At 37.7% G+C, this 21,836-nt stretch overlaps 1 protein-coding gene across 2 annotated transcripts in view; it reads right to left on the bottom strand.

Moving 5' to 3' along the window:
* The window catches only part of ttbk2a (tau tubulin kinase 2a), a 91,083-nt gene extending 69,688 nt beyond the window's left edge, over window positions 1-21,395 (bottom strand). The window contains exons 1-2 of one of the 2 annotated variants that reach the window (XM_062040956.1): window positions 20,652-21,395; window positions 5,313-5,476 (exon numbers count right to left, since the gene is read on the bottom strand). In XM_062040956.1, coding sequence (XP_061896940.1) covers window positions 5,313-5,381 — 69 coding nt within the window. In that variant the 5' untranslated portion in view covers window positions 5,382-5,476; window positions 20,652-21,395. The remainder of the gene's footprint in view (window positions 1-5,312; window positions 5,477-20,651) is intronic. The other variant, XM_062040957.1, reaches the window with a different exon arrangement.
* Between the last annotated feature and the right edge of the window lie 441 nt (window positions 21,396-21,836).

Raw genomic sequence — 21,836 nt, 5'->3', positions numbered from 1 at the left:
CCTTATCACGGTTGATTAGTGCAGTGATTTTCAGGCACACCAGTGTGCCGTGAGATATTGCCTGGTGTGCCGTGGGAAATTATGCAACTTCACCTAATTGGTCCAAAAAATATTTTTTGCAAATCAATAATCATAATAATGTGCCGTTGTCTAGTGCATGTGCTGTGTAGAGCTTGGCAGGGTAATCTTGTAATACTCCATATTAGAGATGTCCGATAATGGCTTTTTTGCCGATATCCAATATTCCGATATTGTCCAACTCTTAATTACCGATTCCGATATCAACCGATATTGTGGAATTAACACATTATTATGCCTAATTTGGTTGTGATGCCCTGCTGGATGCATTAAAACAATGTAACAAGGTTATTGGACCTGGTTCTAAGAACCTTTAAAGCAGTGGTCCCCAACCACCAGACCAGTACCGGTCCGCGGACCGATTGGTACCGGGCCGCACAAGAAAAAAAATTTTTAAAAAAAAAATTTTTTTTTTTTTTTTTTTTAATGAAATCAACATAAAAAACACAATATATACATTATATATCAATATAGATCAATACAGTCTGCAGGGATACAGTCCGTAAGCACACATGATTGTATTTATTTATGGTAAAAAAATGTTTTTATTTTTTTTAAATACACCCCCCCACCAGGTCTGTGGGACAAATTTTCAAGCGTTCATCGGTCCGCAGCTACAAAAAGGTTGGGGACCACTGCTTTAAAGGCCTACTGAAAGCCACTACTACCGACCCCGCAGTCTGATAGTTTATATATCAATGATGAAATCTTAACATTGCAACACATGCCAATACGGCCGGGTTAACTTATAAAGTGACATTTTAAATTTCCCGCGAAATATCCGGCTGAAAACGTCTCGATATGATGACGTATGCGCGTGACGTCACGGATTGAGCGGAAGTATTGGGACACCATTGTGTCCCAAAACAAATAGCTCTGTTTTCATCGCAAAATTCCACAGTATTCTGGACATCTGTGTTGGTGAATCTTTTGCAATTTGTTTAATGGACAATGAAGACAGCAAAGAAGAAAGCTGTAGGTGGGATCGGTGTATTAGCGGCTGGCTGTAGCAACACAACCAGGAGGACTTTGACTTGGATAGCAGACGCGCTACCGTGAGTACGCAGCTTTCTTCCAAACATTTGATCGCTTGCCCGTCCGTGCGTGCCGCTATGTGCACGCTGGCCTCCTAATGCAAGTCTTAATTAACCTGAAATTAGAAATGAAAATCATCTCCACTCTTTTCTCAGCTGCCTCTTCTGTCTCATCCTCGGCATCTGTGTTCTCAATTTGTATCTCTTCTACATCTCTGTCCTCAAGCTCGTCACCTTCCAGTGTTGCCAACTCCTCAGTAAGGAAAGCAGCTATTGGCTGTGGGAAAAGTTGCTAGAAGTTGATTGATGACATCATTGCCTCATTTGCATAATTGATTACAATGGACGCTTTAGGAGAGAGGAATAACATCATTTCAAATTATGATTAGAATTGTGAATTAATTTCCTTCTGTGGATTCTTAGTTTAGTTTATTTGTTCTACATTGTTAATGTTAGAGTATCAAATTTGATCAAAAGACTGAAGGGCTGTGATTAGAGATGTCCGATAATATCGGTCTGCCGATATTATCGGCCGATAAATGCGTTAAAATGTAATATCGGAAATTATCGGTATCGTTTTTTTTATTATCAGTATCGTTTTTTTGGTTTTTTTTAAATTAAATCAACATAAAAAACACAAGATACACTTACAATTAGTGCACCAACCCAAAAAACCTCCCTCCCCCATTTACACTCATTCACACAAAAGGGTTGTTTCTTTCTGTTATTAATATTCTGCTTCCTACATTATATATCAATATATATCAATACAGTCTGCAAGGGATACAGTCCGTAAGCACACATGATTGTGCGTGCTGCTGCTCCACTAATAGTACTAACCTTTAACAGTTAATTTTACAAATTTTCATTAATTACTAGTTTCTATGTAACTGTTTTTATATTGTTTTACTTTCTTTTTTATTCAAGAAAATGTTTTTAATTTATTTATCTTATTTTATTTGATTCATTTTTTTTAAAAGTACCTTATCTTCACCATACCTGGTTGTCCAAATTAGGCATAATAATGTGTTAATTCCACGACTGTATATATCGGTTGATATCGGTATCGGTTGATATCGGTATCGGTAATTAAAGAGTTGGACAATATCGGCATATCGGCAAAAAACCATTATCGGACATCCCTAGCTGTGATATTTCTTGAACGAACCAAATCTATTGACTGGCCATAACATAAACGATAAGTTTGTTTTTATTTGAAGCGTGACAGTCAGGAAAAATAATAATAATAATAATAATAATAATAGATTTTATTTGTAAAAAGCACTTTCCATTGAGCAAACAAACTCAAAGTGCTACAGTGTATTAAAAAAATATATATATATATATATATGTCTAAAAAAAAAGCCTTTTTTAAAAGCATCCACAGTCTGTGGTGCCCTCAGGTGGTCAGGGAGAGCGTTCCACAGAGTGGGAGCGCCGGTAAATGTACATTTACCTCACACACTGTAAACCGAGGCAGAAACAGCGGCAGCTTTGTTGTGACTGGAATGGAACTTTATTGTCATTGCACTGATTGGTTTGTAATAAGGATTTTACGTTAAAGGGTTTTATGCTGCCGGTTCCGATCATCCATTAGTAAGATCGTCCGACACCGATCACATGCGTTAACTGTGCATTTTTCAAGGGGATGAGTGCTTTTGAAATTGTAACAACAGCAACACAATATTTTAAACTACTTTCTTTTTTTAATTACATAAAATTGTCTAATCAAAACGAAGTCAGTAGTACTCAATAACTAAACAAAAGTAAAAACGGGGCGGTATGGCGTAGTGGGTAGAGCGGCCTTGCCAGAAACCTGAGGGTTGCAGGTTCGCTCCCCGCCTCTTACCATCCAAAAAATCGCTGCCGTTGTGTCCTTGGGCAGGACACTTCACCCTTGCCCCCGGTGCCGCTCACACCGGAGAATGAATGATGAATGAATGAGTTGTAAAAATGAATGATGGGTTCTCACTTCTCTGTGAAGCGCTTTGAGTGTCTAGAAAAAGCGCTATATAAATCTAATCCATTATTATTATTATTACTATCTAATACAGGGGTGTCAAACGTACGGCCCGAACAGGTTCTACCCGGCCCGCGGGATGAGTTTGCTAAGTCTAAAAATGAACCGACATTTTTGAATGAAAGAAACTGCTGTTCTAAATGTGTCCACTAGATGTCGCAATAGCAATTATTTGTATCTTTGCAGATGATGCTACATATGTAATAAACCACATTTTGTTAGTGCACCGGTTGAGGAAAATGAGCAAACTACATTAATAACATCCTGTAATTTGATTTTGATATAATTTTTTTTATCATTGATAGATTGAAAATGAACACCAATGAGTTGACTGATGAACATTATCATATAATTTATTCAGAAAGTATAAATAACGACACAAATAAAGATAGAATACTATTAACCGCAACATGTAAGTGTAAAAAAAAATACATTATTATGATTTGTACATTTTCAGAATGTGCTTGTTCTCGTTTTAAACAAAGAAAACAATCTGAAGTTGTCTTTATTTTTAAGTTATCGTGCTGTGATTTTACCAGTCCGGCCCACTTGGGAGTAGATTTTTCTCCATGTGGCCCCCCATCTTAAAATAAGTTTGACACCCCTGATATAATACTCTTTTAAATATTTGGCCTTTAAAGTCCTCCTGTGTACAGAGAATTATTCCCTGTAAACATTGACAATAATAAATGATTTTGAGAGAAAAAAAAGAGCTAATCACTTTTGTATCGATCACATACAGATATCAATTACCCTTGGTATCGACACCCCCATTTTATGGATGGATCTGCCCTCCTCTTATTGATGTCGACCGGTATTAAACACTTACCGTATTTTTCAGACTATAAGGCGTACTTAAAGGCCTACTGAAAGCCACTACTAGCGACCACACAGTCTGATAGTTTATATATCAATGATGAAATCTTAACATTGCAACACATGCCAATACGGCCGGGTTAACTTATAAAGTGACATTTAAAATTTCCCGGGAAATATCCGGCTGAAACGTCGCGGTATGATGACGTATGCGCGTGACGAAGTCAGTTTAACGGAAGTTATGGTACCCCCGTAGAATCCTATACAAAAAACTCTGTTTTCATTTCATAATTCCACAGTATTCTGGACATCTTTTGCAATTTGTTTAATGAACAATGAAGGCTGCAAAGAAGACAGTTGTAGGTGGGATCAGTGTATTAGCAGCGGACTACAGCAACACAACCAGGAGGACTTTGTTGGAGCGCTAGCCGCCGACTTCACCTTGACTTCCTACGTCTCCGGGCCGCCAAACGCATCGGGTGAAGTCCTTCGTCCTTCTGCCGATCGCTGGAACGCAGGTGAGCACGGGTGTTGATGAGCAAATGAGGGCTGGCTGGCGTAGGTGGAGAGCTAATGTTTTTAGCATAGCTCTGTGCGGTCCGGTTGCTAAGTTAGCTTCAATGGCGTCGTTAGCACAGCATTGTTAACCTTCGCCAGCCTGGAAAGCATTAACCGTGTATTTACATGTCCACGGTTTAATAGTATTGTTGATTTTCTATCCATCCTTCCAGTCAGGGGTTTATTTCTTTTGTTTCTATATGCAGTTAAAGCAAGATGCTATCACGTTAGCTCGTAGCTAAAGCATTTTGCAGATGTATTGTCGTGGAGATAAAAGGCACTGAATGTCCATTTTGCGTTCTCGACTCTCATTTTCAAGAGGATATAGTATCCCAGGTGGTTTAAAATACAAATCTGTGATCCACAATAGAAAAAGGAGAAAGTGTGGAATCCAATGAGCCAGCTTGTACCTAAGTTACGGTCAGAGCGAAAAAAGATACGTCCATCACTGCCTCTCAAGTCCTTCACTGTAACGTTCCTCATCCACGAATCTTTCATCCTCGCTCAAATTAATGGTGTAATCGTCACTTTCTCGGTCCGAACCTCTCTCGCTCCATTGTAAACAACGGGGAATTGTGAGGAATACTAGCTCCTGTGACGTCACGCTACTTCCGCTACAGGCAAGGCTTTTTTTTTTATCAGCGAGCAAAAGTTGCAAACTTTATCGTCGATTTTCTCTACTAAATCCTTTCAGCAAAAATATGGCAATATCGCGAAATGATCAAGTATGACACATAGAATGGATCTGCTATTCCCGTTTAAATAAATAAAAAATCCTTTCAGTAGGCCTTTAAGACGTCACTTACCACTTTCCATCGTTCCTTCACCAAGGAGAGCACGCTTAGAATGTCGGCTTGCTCCGTTCCCCCGCTCATTCCGACTGAAGACCTGGACCGTCCTTGCTGCTTCCCGCCACCCTCGAGCAACACGCTCAGATTGGGCCGAGCATCGGGAACCTGGTGGAAGAACCCTGTGGAGGAGCACAGAGCAGAGCATGAATCGTGACGGACGACAGTTGTACAATTATTTCTTTTGGCCTACAAAGGCAGCATCAGACCCACACCTCCCGCCACCTGAACAGTTTTTTCCCCTCGGCCATCAGGCAAATGAACAAGAACTCCTAACAGCAGCTCCTTGAATCCCTTCTAAGTCTATCTGATAGCTCAGTCACAGCTTTTTTTATACCAAATATGTGTTATATGTGTTTTGTTTGCACCAAGAAAAATTCCTAGTATGTGAACCCGTTCTCAAACAATGGCAATAAAACTATTCTGATTCTGATTCTGATCATGTACGTGAGGGACAATGTTGACCCTGGAGTTCAAAGGCTGGAGCGCTCATGCTTCTCTGCAGCTGCCGTTTCTGCAGACCACCATGGGCACACAAAGTCAACATGTCGTGGTCTTCTATTACCAAAACTAGGTTAGTGTCATCTTACCAGCGATTTACCCAAGAATCCACAGACATTGTGCGTTGCCAAGGACACTTGATACAGCCACGGCCAAAAATATTGGCAGCCCCGCATTTCTGGCAGATAATGCACCACTTGTCCCAGAACATTGTTGAAATGACAAATGCTTTGGCATTCACATGGTTATTTCTTTTGTTTGCATCGGAACTAGGGGTGTAACGGTTATACAAACATTTCGGTTCGGTACGTACCTCGGTTTAGAGGTCACGGATCGGTTCATTTTCGGTACAGATCAAATCAACTTTATTTATAAAGCACATTTAAAATTTACCACAGGGGTAGCCAAAGTGCTGTACAATGGGAAGGTTAAAAATAATACGAGAACCGAGCAAACACAACACAACACAAACAGAACACGATAAAAAAATAAAAAAATAAAATATAAAAACATAAAAACAGGTTGACAGCAGGTGTATTATGGGGCACCATTGCAGGATGGGTATCACTCAGTGTTAAAAGCCATGGAATAAAAGTATGTTTTTAAGAGAGATTTAAAGACAGGAAGAGAGGAGGCTTGTTTAACACTAAGAGGTAGGTCGTTCCAGAGCTTGGGAGCAGCAGCGGCGAAAGCTCTGTCACCTCTAAGCTTCAGCCTTGTGTCCGGGACCGTCAGTAGCAGCTGATCGGCTGATCTTAGGGATCGGGTGGGGCAGTAAGGCTGAAGGAGGTCGGAGAGATATGTTGGCGCGAGGTTGTTTAGACATTTAAAAACAAATAAAAGGAGTTTAAAATTGATTCTGTAACGCACAGGGAGCCAGTGAAGGTACAGTAAGAAAACAACAAAATATACATTTTTTGGTTATTTATTTGCCAAATTTGTAAACAATGGCATAACATACATATACACACAGGGTCCATTGCCAGGGTTCATGTGGTCAACATATATCAAATAAAAACTAATAAGATAAGGCTCAGAATGGTTTCTTAACAAAAAAGCTTTCTACTAGGGATGTCCGATAATATCGGCCTGCCGATATTATCAGCCGATAAATGCGTTAAAATGTAATATCGGAAATTATCGGTATCGTTTTTTTTTATTATCTGCATCGTTTTTTTTCATATTTTTTTTATTTTTATTTTTATTAAATCAACATAAAAAACACAAGATACACTTACAATTAGTGCACCAACCCAAAAAAACTCCCTCCCCCCATTTCTTTCTGTTATCAATATTCTGGTTCCTACATTATATATCAATATATATCAATACAGTCTGCAAGGGATACAGTCCGTAAGCACACATGATTGTGCGTGCTGCTGCTCCACTAATAGTACTAACCTTTAACAGTTAATTTTACTCATTTTCATTCATTACTAGTTTCTATGTAACTGTTTTTATATTGTTTTACTTTCTTTTTTATTCAAGAAAATGTTTTTAATTTATTTATCTTATTTTATTTTATTCATTTTTTTAAAAAGTACCTTATCTTCACCATACCTGGTTGTCCAAATTAGCATGATAATGTGTTAATTCCACGACTGCATATATCGGTTGATATCGGTATCGGTTGATATCGGTATCGGTAATTAAAGAGTTGGACAATATCGGATATCGGCAAAAAGCCATTATCGGACATCCCTACTTTCTACATATAAAGTGCTTTTTTTTGATTGATTGATTGCAACTTTTATTAGTTGATTGCACAGTACAGTACATATTCCGTACAATTGACCACTAAATGCTAACACCCCAATAAGTTTTTCAACTTGTTTAAGTCCACGTTAATCAACATTAAACGGCCTCAAGTTGTTGCTCAGATTAAATAAAATGACAAAACTTTTCTTCTACATATAAAAAGTGCAACATTAGACAGTTTCAAGTCAACTCAGCCTCAGATTAACTTTCCCCCCCAGCCTGGGTAACTTGGCAGTAAGAGGATATATGGGCTCATTGTTCTTCCACCAGACAAGTGGGTCAAAATCTAGTTTTTAATGCAATATGGACTTAAAGGCCTACTGAAAGCCACTACTAGCGACCACGCAGTCTGATAGTTTATATATCAATGATGAAATCTTAACATTGCAACACATGCCAATACGGCCGGGTTAACTTATAAAGTGACATTTTAAATTTCCCGCCACACTTCCGGTTGAAAACGTCTAGATATGATGACGTAAACGGTTGATAGAAGTATCGGTACCCCATTGAATCCAATACAAAAAAGCTCTGTTTTCATTTCAAAATTCCACAGTATTCTGGACATCTGTGTTGGTGATTCTTTTGCAATTTGTTTCATGAACAATGGAGACTGCAAAGAAGAAAGCTGTAGGTGGGATCGGTGTATTAGCGGTGGGCTACAGCAACGCAGCCAGGAGGACAGAGATGGATAGCAGACGCGTTAGCCGCCGAACTCACATTAACCTCCTCCGTTTCGCCGACCGCATCTGTGATCGGGTGAAGTCCTTCGTCGCACCGTCGATCGCTGGAACGCAGGTGAGCACGGGTGTTGATGAGCAGATAAGGGCTGGCTGGCGCAGGTGGATAGCTAATGTTTTTAGCATAGCTCTGTGAGGTCCGGTTGCTAAGTTAGCTTCAATGGCGTCGATAGCAACAGCATTGTTAACCTTCGCCAGGCTGGAAAGCATTAACCGTGTATTTACATGTCCACGGTTTAATAGTATTGTTGATCTTCTGTCTATCCTTCCAGTCATGGATTTATTTATTTTGTTTCTATATGCAGTTAAGCACGATGCTATCACGTTAGCTCCGTTGCTAAAGTGTTTTGGAATGTGGACTTGTCAGATCACAGAACACTTTTCAGCTTTGCATCAGTCCATCTTAGATGAGCTCGGGCCCAGCGAAGCCATCAGCGTTTCTGGGTGTTGTTGATAAATGGCTTTGGCTTTGCATAGTAGAGTTTTAACTTGCACTTACAGATGAAGCGACCAACTGTAGTTACTGACCGTGGTTTTCTGAAGTGTTCCTGAGCCCATGTGGTGATATCATTTACGCTTTTTGATGCAGTATCGCCTGAGGGATCGAAGGTCCGTAATATCATGGCTTACGTGCAGTGATTTCTCCAGATTCTCTGAACCTTTTGATGATATCACGGAGCGTAGATGGTGAAATCCCTTATTTCCTCGCAATAGCTCGTTGAGAAATGTTGTTCTTAAACTGTTCAACAATTTGCTCAGGCATTTGTTGACAAAGTGGTGACCCTCGCCCCGTCCTTGTTTGTGAACGACTGAGCATTTCATGGAAGCTGCTTTTATACCCAATCATGGCACCCACCTGTTCCCAATTAGCCTGTTCACCTGTGTGATGTTCCAAATAAGTCTTTGATGAGCATCCCTAACTTGCCCACTCACTTACACACCTCACTCACCCCACATACCGCCATTCTTAAAGGGGAACACACAGCTTATGGCCATCACCAAGCCAGAGATGAAATGCTAGAGTGCAACTGTATAAAATGACATTGAAACTAACTTGCAAAATGTTAAGTTTGTTGGCATTATTTGTCATGTAAGTGTAGATGTGTTAGAGTAATTATGTGTAAGTTATCACACAACTCTTATGCTTAAAGGCCGTTGCTATAGTTATCATCAATTGTGCTGAAGTTGTACTTTTCTATCTGTGCAAAGGGACGCCGTCTCGTATCAGTGTTTGTGTCCAGAACCGGCCTGCTGACTGCCAAGGGCGAACATCGAGTACCGTGACGCAGACAGAGCAGAGACAGGGCGATATCACGAGTGTCAGCACATTTGCATTTCATGAATAGACATATATCGTGTTTAACTGGAGCTGCTGAGATTACCCCCCTTCCTTCAGAGGCAGCTTTAGTGATGTAACCAGGGACCTCCCAAATAAATAGAGGAGCACGTGGGCTGGACTTTAGAGCGTAGGTTGTTTCTGTAACTAGAGTACAGCCCAAAACGTCTCTACTCATTGAGCTAAATTTAACTCTGTCTCTGCATGATTCCTTGCTTCTTGTCTGTTTAATAGATGTCATCAGTGTTTGAACATGACAAGATGTGGCGGTTTTTTTAAGGACTGATGATCTACATACAGGTGAGAATTATCAATAGAATTTGTCATATGCAGTGTTTCCCACACATTCATTTATTTGTGGCGGCCCGCCACGAAAGAATTACGTCCGCCACAAATTAAAAAAAATAAAAATAAATTTTATTTTATTTTATTTATTTTTTTTGTCCTGTCCAGCTTCTCAGGCAAATCATATAGTTGATGTAGATGCCCATATAGGCTGGTCAGATTTACTTTACAAAAGAGAAGTGTAGGATACTTCTCTTGTTGCCTTATTTGTATTTGACCACTACGGTTTTCTGTTTATTTGTTACTGACTGTGGCAGGACACCTCTGCCTCTGTTTCACTTTATGTTGCTGGTAAATAATATGGTTGTAGTAGTAGGCTAAAGTTAAATTATTTAGTATGCACTAATTAAAGGGGCAGAGATTTAAGAGACATTTTAGCTTTTATATTTTATAAGATATATTTTTTGTAAGAACCACAATTAATAAATATATTTCAGTGAATAACTTATTGTTCAAATCTGTATATAAATATGTACATAAAGTGTTGTAATTATATTGTAAAATGGATGGATGGATGGACGTTTAAAACAAAACTGTTATTACCGTATTTCCTTGAATTGGCGCCGGGAATATTGTATTCGCATGCCTAGAATTACAGCCAGGTCAAACTCGTTTCGCAAAATAATTAGCGCATGCTTGGCACTTCCGCCGGGTCAAATATGAGTCATTAAATGACTCCCGCCTCCGGGTGGTAGAGGGCGCTAGTGATCCTTCTTGCGACTGATGGTACTGCAGAATACCTGTGCTGCAGAAGAAGACAACACCAGCAAGAGTGCGCAGCCATTGTTTTACCATGGAGGATTACATATCTAAAATAAAACAGTTTTCTAAACTGGACTTTCAATCGAAGCAGGAGGTAATACTTAAAAGGAAGATCTCCATCGAGACAGAGAGACTTTTAAAACTGAAGGATGCTTTTCTTCAAAAGGAGCTGGCATGGACTCATTTATACCTAAAGGTAAGACCATAATGACGTTTTTTTTATTAAATGTGCTTTTCATGATAAGGTAAGCGCCGGAGTGAGAAGAGGTTTTAAAATAATTAGCGCATGCATGGCCATCTCGCAGGCTTCTGGTAAGCGCCGGAGTGACAGGAGGTTTTAAATTAATTAGCGCCCCTGCGTCTATTCAAGGAAATACGGTATTAATTAGTAAGTATACATTTTTCGAGCCTTTTTAGAGAAAATCATATCATTGTAGTAAATTATGCAAATTACTCGATGATGTCATGGTGACCACGCCCATAGCCACACCCCCACCGCCACAGGTATCTTGGCAGTTTATGGGAAACACTGCTATGCATGTATGCCCTGGCACACCATTATCATCATTTCATGACCGACGCAAAACACTTTTTACACTTTTATACTGAAATAAATACACCGACAACTTAGTAAATGAAAACATAGAAAAAAAATACCGGCAGCGGTAAAGTTTAGATCCATGAAGGACAGAAGAAAGTGAATAAATGTTTATAACTGAATACATTTACATATGCAAAACAAATTGTTTGTATTTTTTTTTTTTTAATGAATGAAGTAAAGTTTGTGACAACCTTTTTTTCCCAAACACGATATAGAATGTGAGATATAACAGGACAATGCATGCATTTGTCATGGACACGTGGCGTGAAGGAGTGACTGTGACGTTACGCAACGGGCCTTCAAAAACCCATTTGGCGACGGAGACGTGCTCCCGACATCAAGGAGGCCATCAATCCCATCATGCAGCAAGGGACGGCTGTCAGGAGACAGTGTGTGCGTCGCGTCGGGAGAGGATAAGTCACATGACGACCTCGGCTTACGAGGCATGAGGCCCACGACCTCGGCGCAGCTGCCACGCTTCAACACACTAATAACGCCGGCGGGTGATTGACGGCTGTCTTTAGACCCACTTCAACTGCACCGGCATCTTTTAGATGTGTTGCTGTGCTTTTTCTTTAGCTTATTTGTTTGTGATGCCACCACAGGAGCGTACCAGTGATGGCAAAATGAGGGGGTTAGGGGGTGTAACCACAAAAGCCAAAAGCGGTGAAGTTGTCACGTTGTGTAAATGCTAAATAAAAAGAGAATACAACAAATCCTTTTCAACTTATATTCAATTGAATAGACTGCAAAGACAAGATATTTAACTGGTAAACTTTGTTATTTTTTGCAAATACTAGCTCATTTGGAATTTGATGCCTGCCACATGTTTCCAAAAAAGCTGGCACAAGTGGCAAAAAAGACTGAGAAAGTTGAGGAATGCTCATCAAAGACTTATTTGGAACATCCCACAGGTGAACAGGCTAATTGGGAACAGGTGGGTGCCATGATTGGGTATACAGTGTTTCCCATAAACTGCCAAGATACCTGTGGCGGTGGGGGCGTGACTATGGGCGTGGCCACCATGACATCATCGAGTAATTTGCATAATTTACTACAATGATATGATTTTCTCTAAAAAGGCTCAAAAAATGTATACTTACTCATTAATAATAACAGTTTTGTTTTAAACGTCCATCCATACATCCATTTGACAATATAATTACAACACTTTATGTACATATTTATATACAGATTTGAACAATAAGTTATTCACTGAAATATATTTATTAATTGTGGTTCTTACAAAAAATATATCTTATAAAATATAAAAGCTAAAATGTCTCTTAAAGCTCTGCCCCTTTAATTAGTGCATACTAAATAATTTAACTTTAGCCTACTACTACAAGCATATTATTTACCAGCAACATAAAGTGAAACAGAGGCAGAGGTGTCCTGCCACAGTCAGTAACAAATAAACAGAAAACAGTAGTGGTCAAATACAAATAAGGCAACAAGAGAAGTATCCTACACTTCTCTTTTGTAAAGTAAATCTGAACAGCCTATATGGGCATCTACATCAACTATATGATTTGCCTGAGAAGCTGAACAGGACAAAAAAAAAAAAAAAATTATTTTATTTTATTTTTTTTTTTATTTGTGGCGGACGTAATTCTTTCGTGGCGGGCCTCCACAAATAAATGAATGTGTGGGAAACACTGGTGTACAAGCAGCTTCCATGAAATGCTCAGTCATTCACAAACAAGGACGGGGCGAGGGTCACCACTTTGTCAACAAATGCCTGAGCAAATTGTTTAAGAACAACATTTCTCAACCAAGCTATTGCAAGGAATTTAGGGATTTCACCATCTACGGTCTGTAATATCATCAAAAGGTTGAGAGAATCTGGAGAAATCACTGCACGTAAGCGGCAAGGCCGTGACCTTCGATCCCTCAGGCGGTACTGCATCAAAAAGCGACATCAGTGTGTAAAGGATATCACCACATGGGCTCAGGAACACTTCAGAAACCCACTGTCAGTAACTACAGTTGGTCGCTACATCTGTAAGTGCAAGTTAAAACTCTCCTATGCAAAGCCAAAGCCATTTATCAACAACACCCGGAAATGCTAAAATGGCCCCGAGTTCATCTAAGATGGACTGATGCAAAGTAAAAAAGTGTTCTGTAGTCTGACGAGTCCACATTTCAAATTCCTAGTTTTGATGTGAATCTGGAGAAATCACTGCACATAAGCGGCAAGCCCTGTGACCTTCGATCCCTCAGGCGGTACTGCATCAAAAAGCGACATCAGTGTGTAAAGGATATCACCACATGGGCTCAGGAACACTTCAGAAACCCACTGTCAGTAACTACAGTTGGTCGCTACATCTGTAAGTGCAAGTTAAAACTCTCCTATGCAAAGCCAAAGCCATTTATCAACAACACCCGGAAATGCTAAAATGGCCCCGAGTTCATCTAAGATGGACTGATGCAAAGTAAAAAAGTGTTCTGTAGTCTGACGAGTCCACATTTCAAATTCCTAGTTTTGATGTGAATCTGGAGAAATCACTGCACATAAGCGGCAAGCCCCGTGACCTTCGATCCCTCAGGCGGTACTGCATCAAAAAGCGACATCAGTGTGTAAAGGATATCACCACATGGGCTCAGGAACACTTCAGAAACCCACTGTCAGTAACTACAGTTGGTCGCTACATCTGTAAGTGCAAGTTAAAACTCTCCTATGCAAAGCCAAAGCCATTTATCAACAACACCCAGAAACGCCGCCGGCTTCGCTTGGCCCGAGCTCATCTAAGATGGACTCATGCAAAGTGGAAAAGTGTTCCGTGGTCTGATGAGTCCACATTTCAAAATGTTTTTGGAAACTGGACGGCAAAGAGGAAAAGAACCATCTGGATTGTTCTAGCCAGCATGTGTGATGGTATGGGGGTGTATTAGTGGCCAAGACATGGGTAACTTACACGTCTGTGAAGGCACCATTAATGCTGAAAGGTACATACGGTCACATTAATTGAATTCGAGTTAAGCTGACGGCGGAGTAAGTTGAATGATGCAGACATGTTTGTTACTGCATACTTTCTAATACGTTTCTGCCTTGCAGACTTTGTATGTGTAAGTAATATTGAACTGTAATTATTTGATACAAGTTTATATTGACAAATGTGCTGCTTTACGCTGCAATATTGTTCAATTGTTATTGTCGAGCTGGTGTGCTTATCTGTTGTGTAGCTGCTGTCTTCTAGTAGCCTATAGCACAAAGTGCCTACACTATGTATTGTTTTTAAAAACTAATAAGTGTTATATTTATTTTTTACACTTGTATTAAAGTACAGTACAGGCCAAAAGTTTGGACACACCTTCTCATTCAATGTGTTTTCTTTATTTTCATGACTATTTACATTGTAGATTGTCACATCCAAACTAGGAATGAACACATGTGGAGTTATGTACTTAACAATAAAAGGTGAAATAACTGAAAACATGTTTTATATTCTAGTTTCTTCAAAATAGCCACCCTTTGCTCTGATTACTGCTTTGCACGCTCTTGGCATTCTCTCCATGAGCTTCAAGCACACCTGTGAAGTGAAAACCATTTCAGGTGACTACCTCTTGAAGCTCATGGAGAGAATGCCAAGAGTGTGCAAAGCAGTAATCAGAGTAGGGCTGCAACTAACGATTAATTTGATAATCGATTAATCTGTCGATTATTACTTCGATTAATCGATTAATAATCGGGTAAAAGAGACAAACTACATTTCTATCCTATCCAGTATTTTATTGAAAAAAAAACAGCATACTGTCACCATACTTATTTTGATTATTGTTTCTCAGCTGTTTGTAAATGTTGCCGTTCATAAATAAAGGTTTATTACAAAAAATTAATTTAAAAAAACAAAAAAAACTTTAAAAAAACAACAACAAAAAAACTGCGCATAGCATAGATCCAACGAATCGATGACTAAATTAATCGGCAACTATTTTAATAATCGATTTTAATCGATTTAATCGATTAGTTGTTGCAGCCCTAATATATATATATATATATATTAAGGCTGCAACTAACGATTAATTTGATAATCGATTAATTTGTCGATTATTACTTCGATTAATCGATTAATAATCGGATAAAAGAGACAAACTACATTTCTATCCTTTCCAGTATTTTATTTTTAAAAAACAGCATACTGGCACCATACTTATTTTGATTATTGTTTCTCAGCTGTTTGTAAATGTTGCAGTTTATAAATAAAGGTTTATTACAAAAAATTTATTTAAAAAAACAAAAAATTTTTTTTAAAAAACAACAACAAAAACTGCGCATAGCATAGATCCAACGAATCGATGACTAAATTAATCGGCAACTATTTTAATAATCGATTTAATCCATTAGTTGTTGCAGCCCTAATATATATATATATATATATATATATATATATATATATATATATATATATATATATATATATATATATATATATATATATATATATATAAAGGCTGCAACTAACGATTAATTTGATAATCGATTAATCTGTCGATTATTACTTCGATTAATCGATTAATAATCGGGTAAAGAGACAAACTACATTTCTATCCTATCCAGTATTTTATTGGAAAAAAAACAGCATACTGGCACCATACCTATTTTGATTATTGTTTCTCAGCTGTTTGTACATGTAGAAGTTTATAAATAAAGGTTTATTACAAAAAATTTATTTAAAAAAACAAAAAAAAATTTAAAAAAACAACAACAACAAAAAAACTGCGCATAGCATAGATCCAACGAATCGATGACTAAATTAATCGGCAACTATTTTAATAATCGATTTTAATCGATTTAATCGATTAGTTGTTGCAGCCCTAATATATATATATATTAAGGCTCCAACTAACGATTAATTTGATAATCGATTAATCTGTCGATTATTACTTCGATTAATCGATTAATAATCGGATGAAAGAGACAAACTACATTTCTATCCTATCCAGTATTTTATTGAGAAAAAAAACAGCATACTGGCACCATACCTATTTTGATTATTGTTTCTCAGCTGTTTGTACATGTTGCAGCTTATAAATAAAGGTTTATTACAAAAAATTGATTTAAAAAAACAAAAAAACTTTAAAAAAACAACAACAACAAAACTGCGCATAGCATAGATCCAACGAATTGATGACTAAATTAATCGGCAAATATTTTAATAATCGATTTTAATCGATTAGTTGTTGCAGCCCTAAATCAGAGCAATGGGTGGCTATTTTGAAGAAACTAGAATATAAATTATTACTGCAAACATTGTCTGCACTGTTAATAAAGGTTTTGACCACCACTTGACCCTGGAACACATTATTTCAATTTCCATAACTTTGTATGGTAAAAAACAAATCCTAACATATCAAAACCAACGGATAAAGATGATGTATTTATAAAAAAAGTGAACATCTGCTCCAGTAAGAGGACGTGGATCTTGTACCTTTTAGATGATTGTTATCATCCACACTGACACGCCACTCCAACCACAAAGACGGGCAGACTATGAGAATAAAGCTCGTCTAAGGGAGCCAGAACCTGCCATGAATCTTGCGGCCACGACCCCTACCATGTCTCCATGTCTCCATGGCGACCATGCTGCAGTGCCATGTTGGTGTGTCCCCTCTCCTCGTCTGTGCAATGATGTGGCCATTAATAGTGGATCTATGACCAAAAGTGCCTTATTGCAGGTCAACTTGCCAAGGGACATGTCAGCAAATATTAACATTGCTGTATGTATACTTTTGACCCTCACATTTTCAGTAGAGCCATAATAAATTCATAAAAGAAGCAAACTTTATGAATGTTTTTTGTGAGCAACAAGTATGTGCTCCAATCACTACATCACAAACAAATACGAGTTGTAGAAATGATTGGAAACTCAAGACAGCCATGACATCATGTTCTTTACAAGTGGATGTACACTTTTGACCTCCACTGTATGTACAGTATTTGTATATTTAATACCTTTTTGTGCTGCACGTATAAACAGTATGTGTATATGAAATACCTTTTTGTGCTGCACATATATACAGTATTTGTATATTTAATACCTTTTTGTGCTGCACGTATATACAGTATTTGTATATTAAATACATTTTATGCTGCACATATATACAGTATTTGTAAATTAAATACCTTTTGTGCTGCACGTATATACAGTATTTGAATAGAATAGAATAGAAAGTACTTTATTGATCCCTGGGGGAAATTCAGCACCACAGTTCGCTCACAATAGACAATAAACACTTAGTATTTTTACATGTGAATAATATAAATACAGTTATATACGGTTGTATATTAAATATCTCTTTGTGCTGTACATATATACAGTATTTGTATATCAAATACATTTTGTGCTGGACATATATACAGTATTTGTATATTAAATACATTTTGTGCTGCACATACAGTATTTGTATATTAAATACATTTTGTGCTGCACATATATACAGTATTTGTATATAAAATACATTTTATGCTGCACATATATACAGTATTTGTATATTAAATATATTTTGTGCCGCACAAACAGTATTTGTATATTAAATACATTTTGTGCTGCACATATATACAGTATTTGTATATTAAATACATTTTGTGCTGCACATATATACAGTATTTGTATATAAAATACATTTTATGCTGCACATATATACAGTATTTGTATATTAAATATATTTTTGTGCTCTACGTATATACAGTATTTGTATATTAAATACATTTTGTCCTGCACATATATACAGTATTTGTATATTAAATACATTTTGTGCTGCACATATATACAGTATTTGTATATAAAATACATTTTATGCTGCACATATATACAGTATTTGTATATTAAATATATTTTTGTGCTCTACGTATATACAGTATTTGTATATTAAATACATTTTGTCCTGCACATATATACAGTATTTGTATATAAAATACATTTTATGCTGCACATATATACAGTATTTGTATATTAAATATATTTTTGTGCTGCACATATATACAGTATTTGTATATTAAATACAATTTTGTGCTGCACATATATACAGTATTTGTATATCAAATACATTTTGTGCTGCACATATATACAGTATTTGTATATTAAATATCTCTTTGTGCTGCACATATATACAGTATTTGTATATCAAATAGCTTTTGTGCTGCACATATATACAGTATTTGTATATCAAATACATTTTGTGCTGCACATATATACAGTATTTGTATATCAAATAGCTTTTGTGCTGCACATATATACAGTTTTGTATATTAAATACATTTTGTGCTGCACATATATACAGTATTTGTATATCAAATACATTTTGTGCTGCACATATATACAGTATTTGTATATCAAATAGCTTTTGTGCTGCACATATATACAGTATTTGTATATCAAATACATTTTGTGCTGCACATATATACAGTATTTGTATATTAAATACATTTTGTGCTGCACATATATACAGTATTTGTGTATTTAATACATTTTGTGCTGCACATACAGTATTTGTATATTAAATACATTTTGTGTTGCACATATATACAGTATTTGTGTATTTAATACATTTTGTGCTGCACATACAGTATTTGTATATTAAATACATTTTGTGCTGCACATATATACAGTATATGTATATTAAATACATTTTTTGCTGCACATATATACAGTATTTGTATATTAAATACATTTTGTGCTGCACATATATACAGTATTTGTATATTAAATATATTTTTTTGCTGCATATATATACAGTATTTGTATATTAAATACACGTTGTGCTGCACATATATACAGTATTTGTATATCAAATAGCTTTTGTGCTGCACACATATACAGTATTTGTATATTAAATATATTTTTGTGCTGCACATATAGTATTTGTATATTGAATACCTTTTGTGCTGCACATATATACAGTATTTGTATATTAAATACCTTTTGTGCTGCACATATATGCAGTATTTGTATATTAAATATCTCTTTGTGCTGCACGTATATACAGTATTTGTGTATTAAATACATTTTGTGCTGCACATATATACAGTATTTGTATATTAAATATATTTTTGTGCCGCACATATATACAGTATTTGTATATTAAATACATTTTGGGCTGCACATATATACAGTATTTGTATATCAAATAGCTTTTGTCCAGCACATATATACAGTATTTGTATATTAAATACATTTTGTGCTGCACATATATACAGTATTTGTATATTAAATACCTTTTGTGCTGCACATATATACAGTATTTGTATATTAAATACATTTTGTGCTGCACATATATACAGTATTTGTATATTAAATACATTTTGTGCTGCACATATATACAGTATTTGTATATCAAATAGCTTTTGTCCAGCACATATATACAGTATTTGTATATTAAATATCTCTTTGTGCTGCACATATATACAGTATTTGTATATTAAATACATTTTGTGCTGCACATATATACAGTATTTGTATATTAAATACCTTTTGTGCTGCACATATATACAGTATTTGTATATTAAATATCTCTTTGTGCTGCACATATATACAGTATTTGTATATATTAACCTTTTTGTGCTGCACATATATACAGTATTTGTATATTAACCTTTTTGTGCTGCACATATATACAGTATTTGTATATTAAATACCTTTTGTGCTGGACATATATACAGTATTTGTATATTAAATATATTTTTGTGCTCTACGTATATACAGTATTTGTATATTAAATACATTTTGTGCTGCACATATATACAGTATTTGTATATTAAATATATTTTTGTGCTGCACATATATACAGTATTTGTATATTAAACACATGTTGTGCTACACATATATACAGTATTTGTATATTAAATACATGCACAGTGTAGCTCCACATTGTGTGTGTAGACAGCATGCATATGGAGCCCCCCACCCCCCCTCCACACCCAGCTGGCCCTCACGTCCCAACATGCATGAGGAGTCATGGCGGCTGCATGATGGACGCTATATACATGTTTACATGTTGTTGACGTGATGCTAATGTGTAACAAAGTCACGTTGCACAAGTGTGGTAAGCGGCGTGGCGTGATTTAGGAGTGGCGTGGGTGGGGGGGTGGGGGCTTCCAACGTCCTCCCCCAGCCGCAGTGGGCTGTTGCTGTGGCGAGCCGTCGCATAGCAAGCTGCGGGTTGTCACAGCACGTTTCCTCGGCACAATGGCGATGGAGCCGCAAGCAACAAAACAGCAAATAGTGCAAAGCATGTGAATTGACGGTCCTTACCGCCGCTGCGCTGTGGAGTCTCGACGCCGGGTGTGGCTACAGACCGTCCGCTACATCCGCGGAGAAGGCCCGGGGCGACGTGGAAATCAATCCCATGGCGGCTCCTCCTTACGCGGGCACGGAGGCTGGTGGCGGATCCGAGCAGAGGGCGCTAAAGTGCGGTTGGATGTTTCTCTTCCCTCGGCATCGCTCTCCGTGTCGGTTGAACGCAGACCAGAGTGGCGTGACGCGCCGTGACGTCACGCCACGTAATTCCCGGGCTTCTCCTGCGTGCGCGTCCCCGAGGCCTCGATCCCTCGCAACAGCGAGACCGAGCACTGATGAAAAGCGCGTTCGCGACAAACCGCCGCGCGCTCTCGGTATCAGAACGTCGTCATCCCAACGAGTTGTCTTTTAAACGGTTTCTTTTTTTAACCAATGACACAACGTCCGCGATTATTCGCGTCCCGTGTGCGACAAAACACGAACGTAGTCCAACAACGTCCGAAAAGGCGATTTGTTTGGGGAACCGCGTCCAAAATGGCGGCCTTTTAAAGCCAACAGATTGTTTATTTTCGACGAGAGGGCTCACACGTATGCACTCGACAACATCCCGGTTTGTGGAGCTATTTAGCCGCGCTAAAAAGGGACAATGGGGTGTCAAACTCAAATACAGAGTGGGCCAAAATGTAAAACTGAACAAAGCCGCGGGCCAAGGTTGAACAAATTAACCTTTTAATGGGTGGGGGCGGACCTACGTCACTTCCGCCTACCAATCCCCTAGCAACCAGGAATTGGTTGAAAACAAACCAGCTCGCAGCGAACACAGCATTGACAGAAAAAGCATTTAACGAGCGTTGTGGCTTGGAAGTCGGCGTTAAATCCTTCATTTACGCATTTTTACTTATTCGCATATCGTGTGGAAAAACGAAAATGTATTATTTGCGTCAGACTCGTCTCAGTGAACTTTAAAGCTTCCCAGGCTTAGCTTAGCTTGCTAGTTAGCTTAGCCTGCGCTCTACTAAGAAAGAGACGCGGAAGTTATCAACAACAAGATCGAGTGTTAGTGTATAAAACATTGAGAGATTTGGGGGCTACATGTATTGTTTAAGTACAACTGTTCTTCGCCAGGTGTTCTTTGGCCGCCCTGGCTTACGTTTTCCCGGTGGTGTCCATCTTAACGCTGCCTTTGGCATCCTCTCGTTG

The sequence above is a fragment of the Entelurus aequoreus genome, linkage group LG03 (assembly GCF_033978785.1).
Source record: "Entelurus aequoreus isolate RoL-2023_Sb linkage group LG03, RoL_Eaeq_v1.1, whole genome shotgun sequence".
Lineage (NCBI taxonomy): Eukaryota > Metazoa > Chordata > Actinopteri > Syngnathiformes > Syngnathidae > Entelurus > Entelurus aequoreus.
The sequence above is the reverse complement of the archived record's forward strand: the minus strand, read 5'-3'. Positions and strand labels throughout refer to the sequence as shown.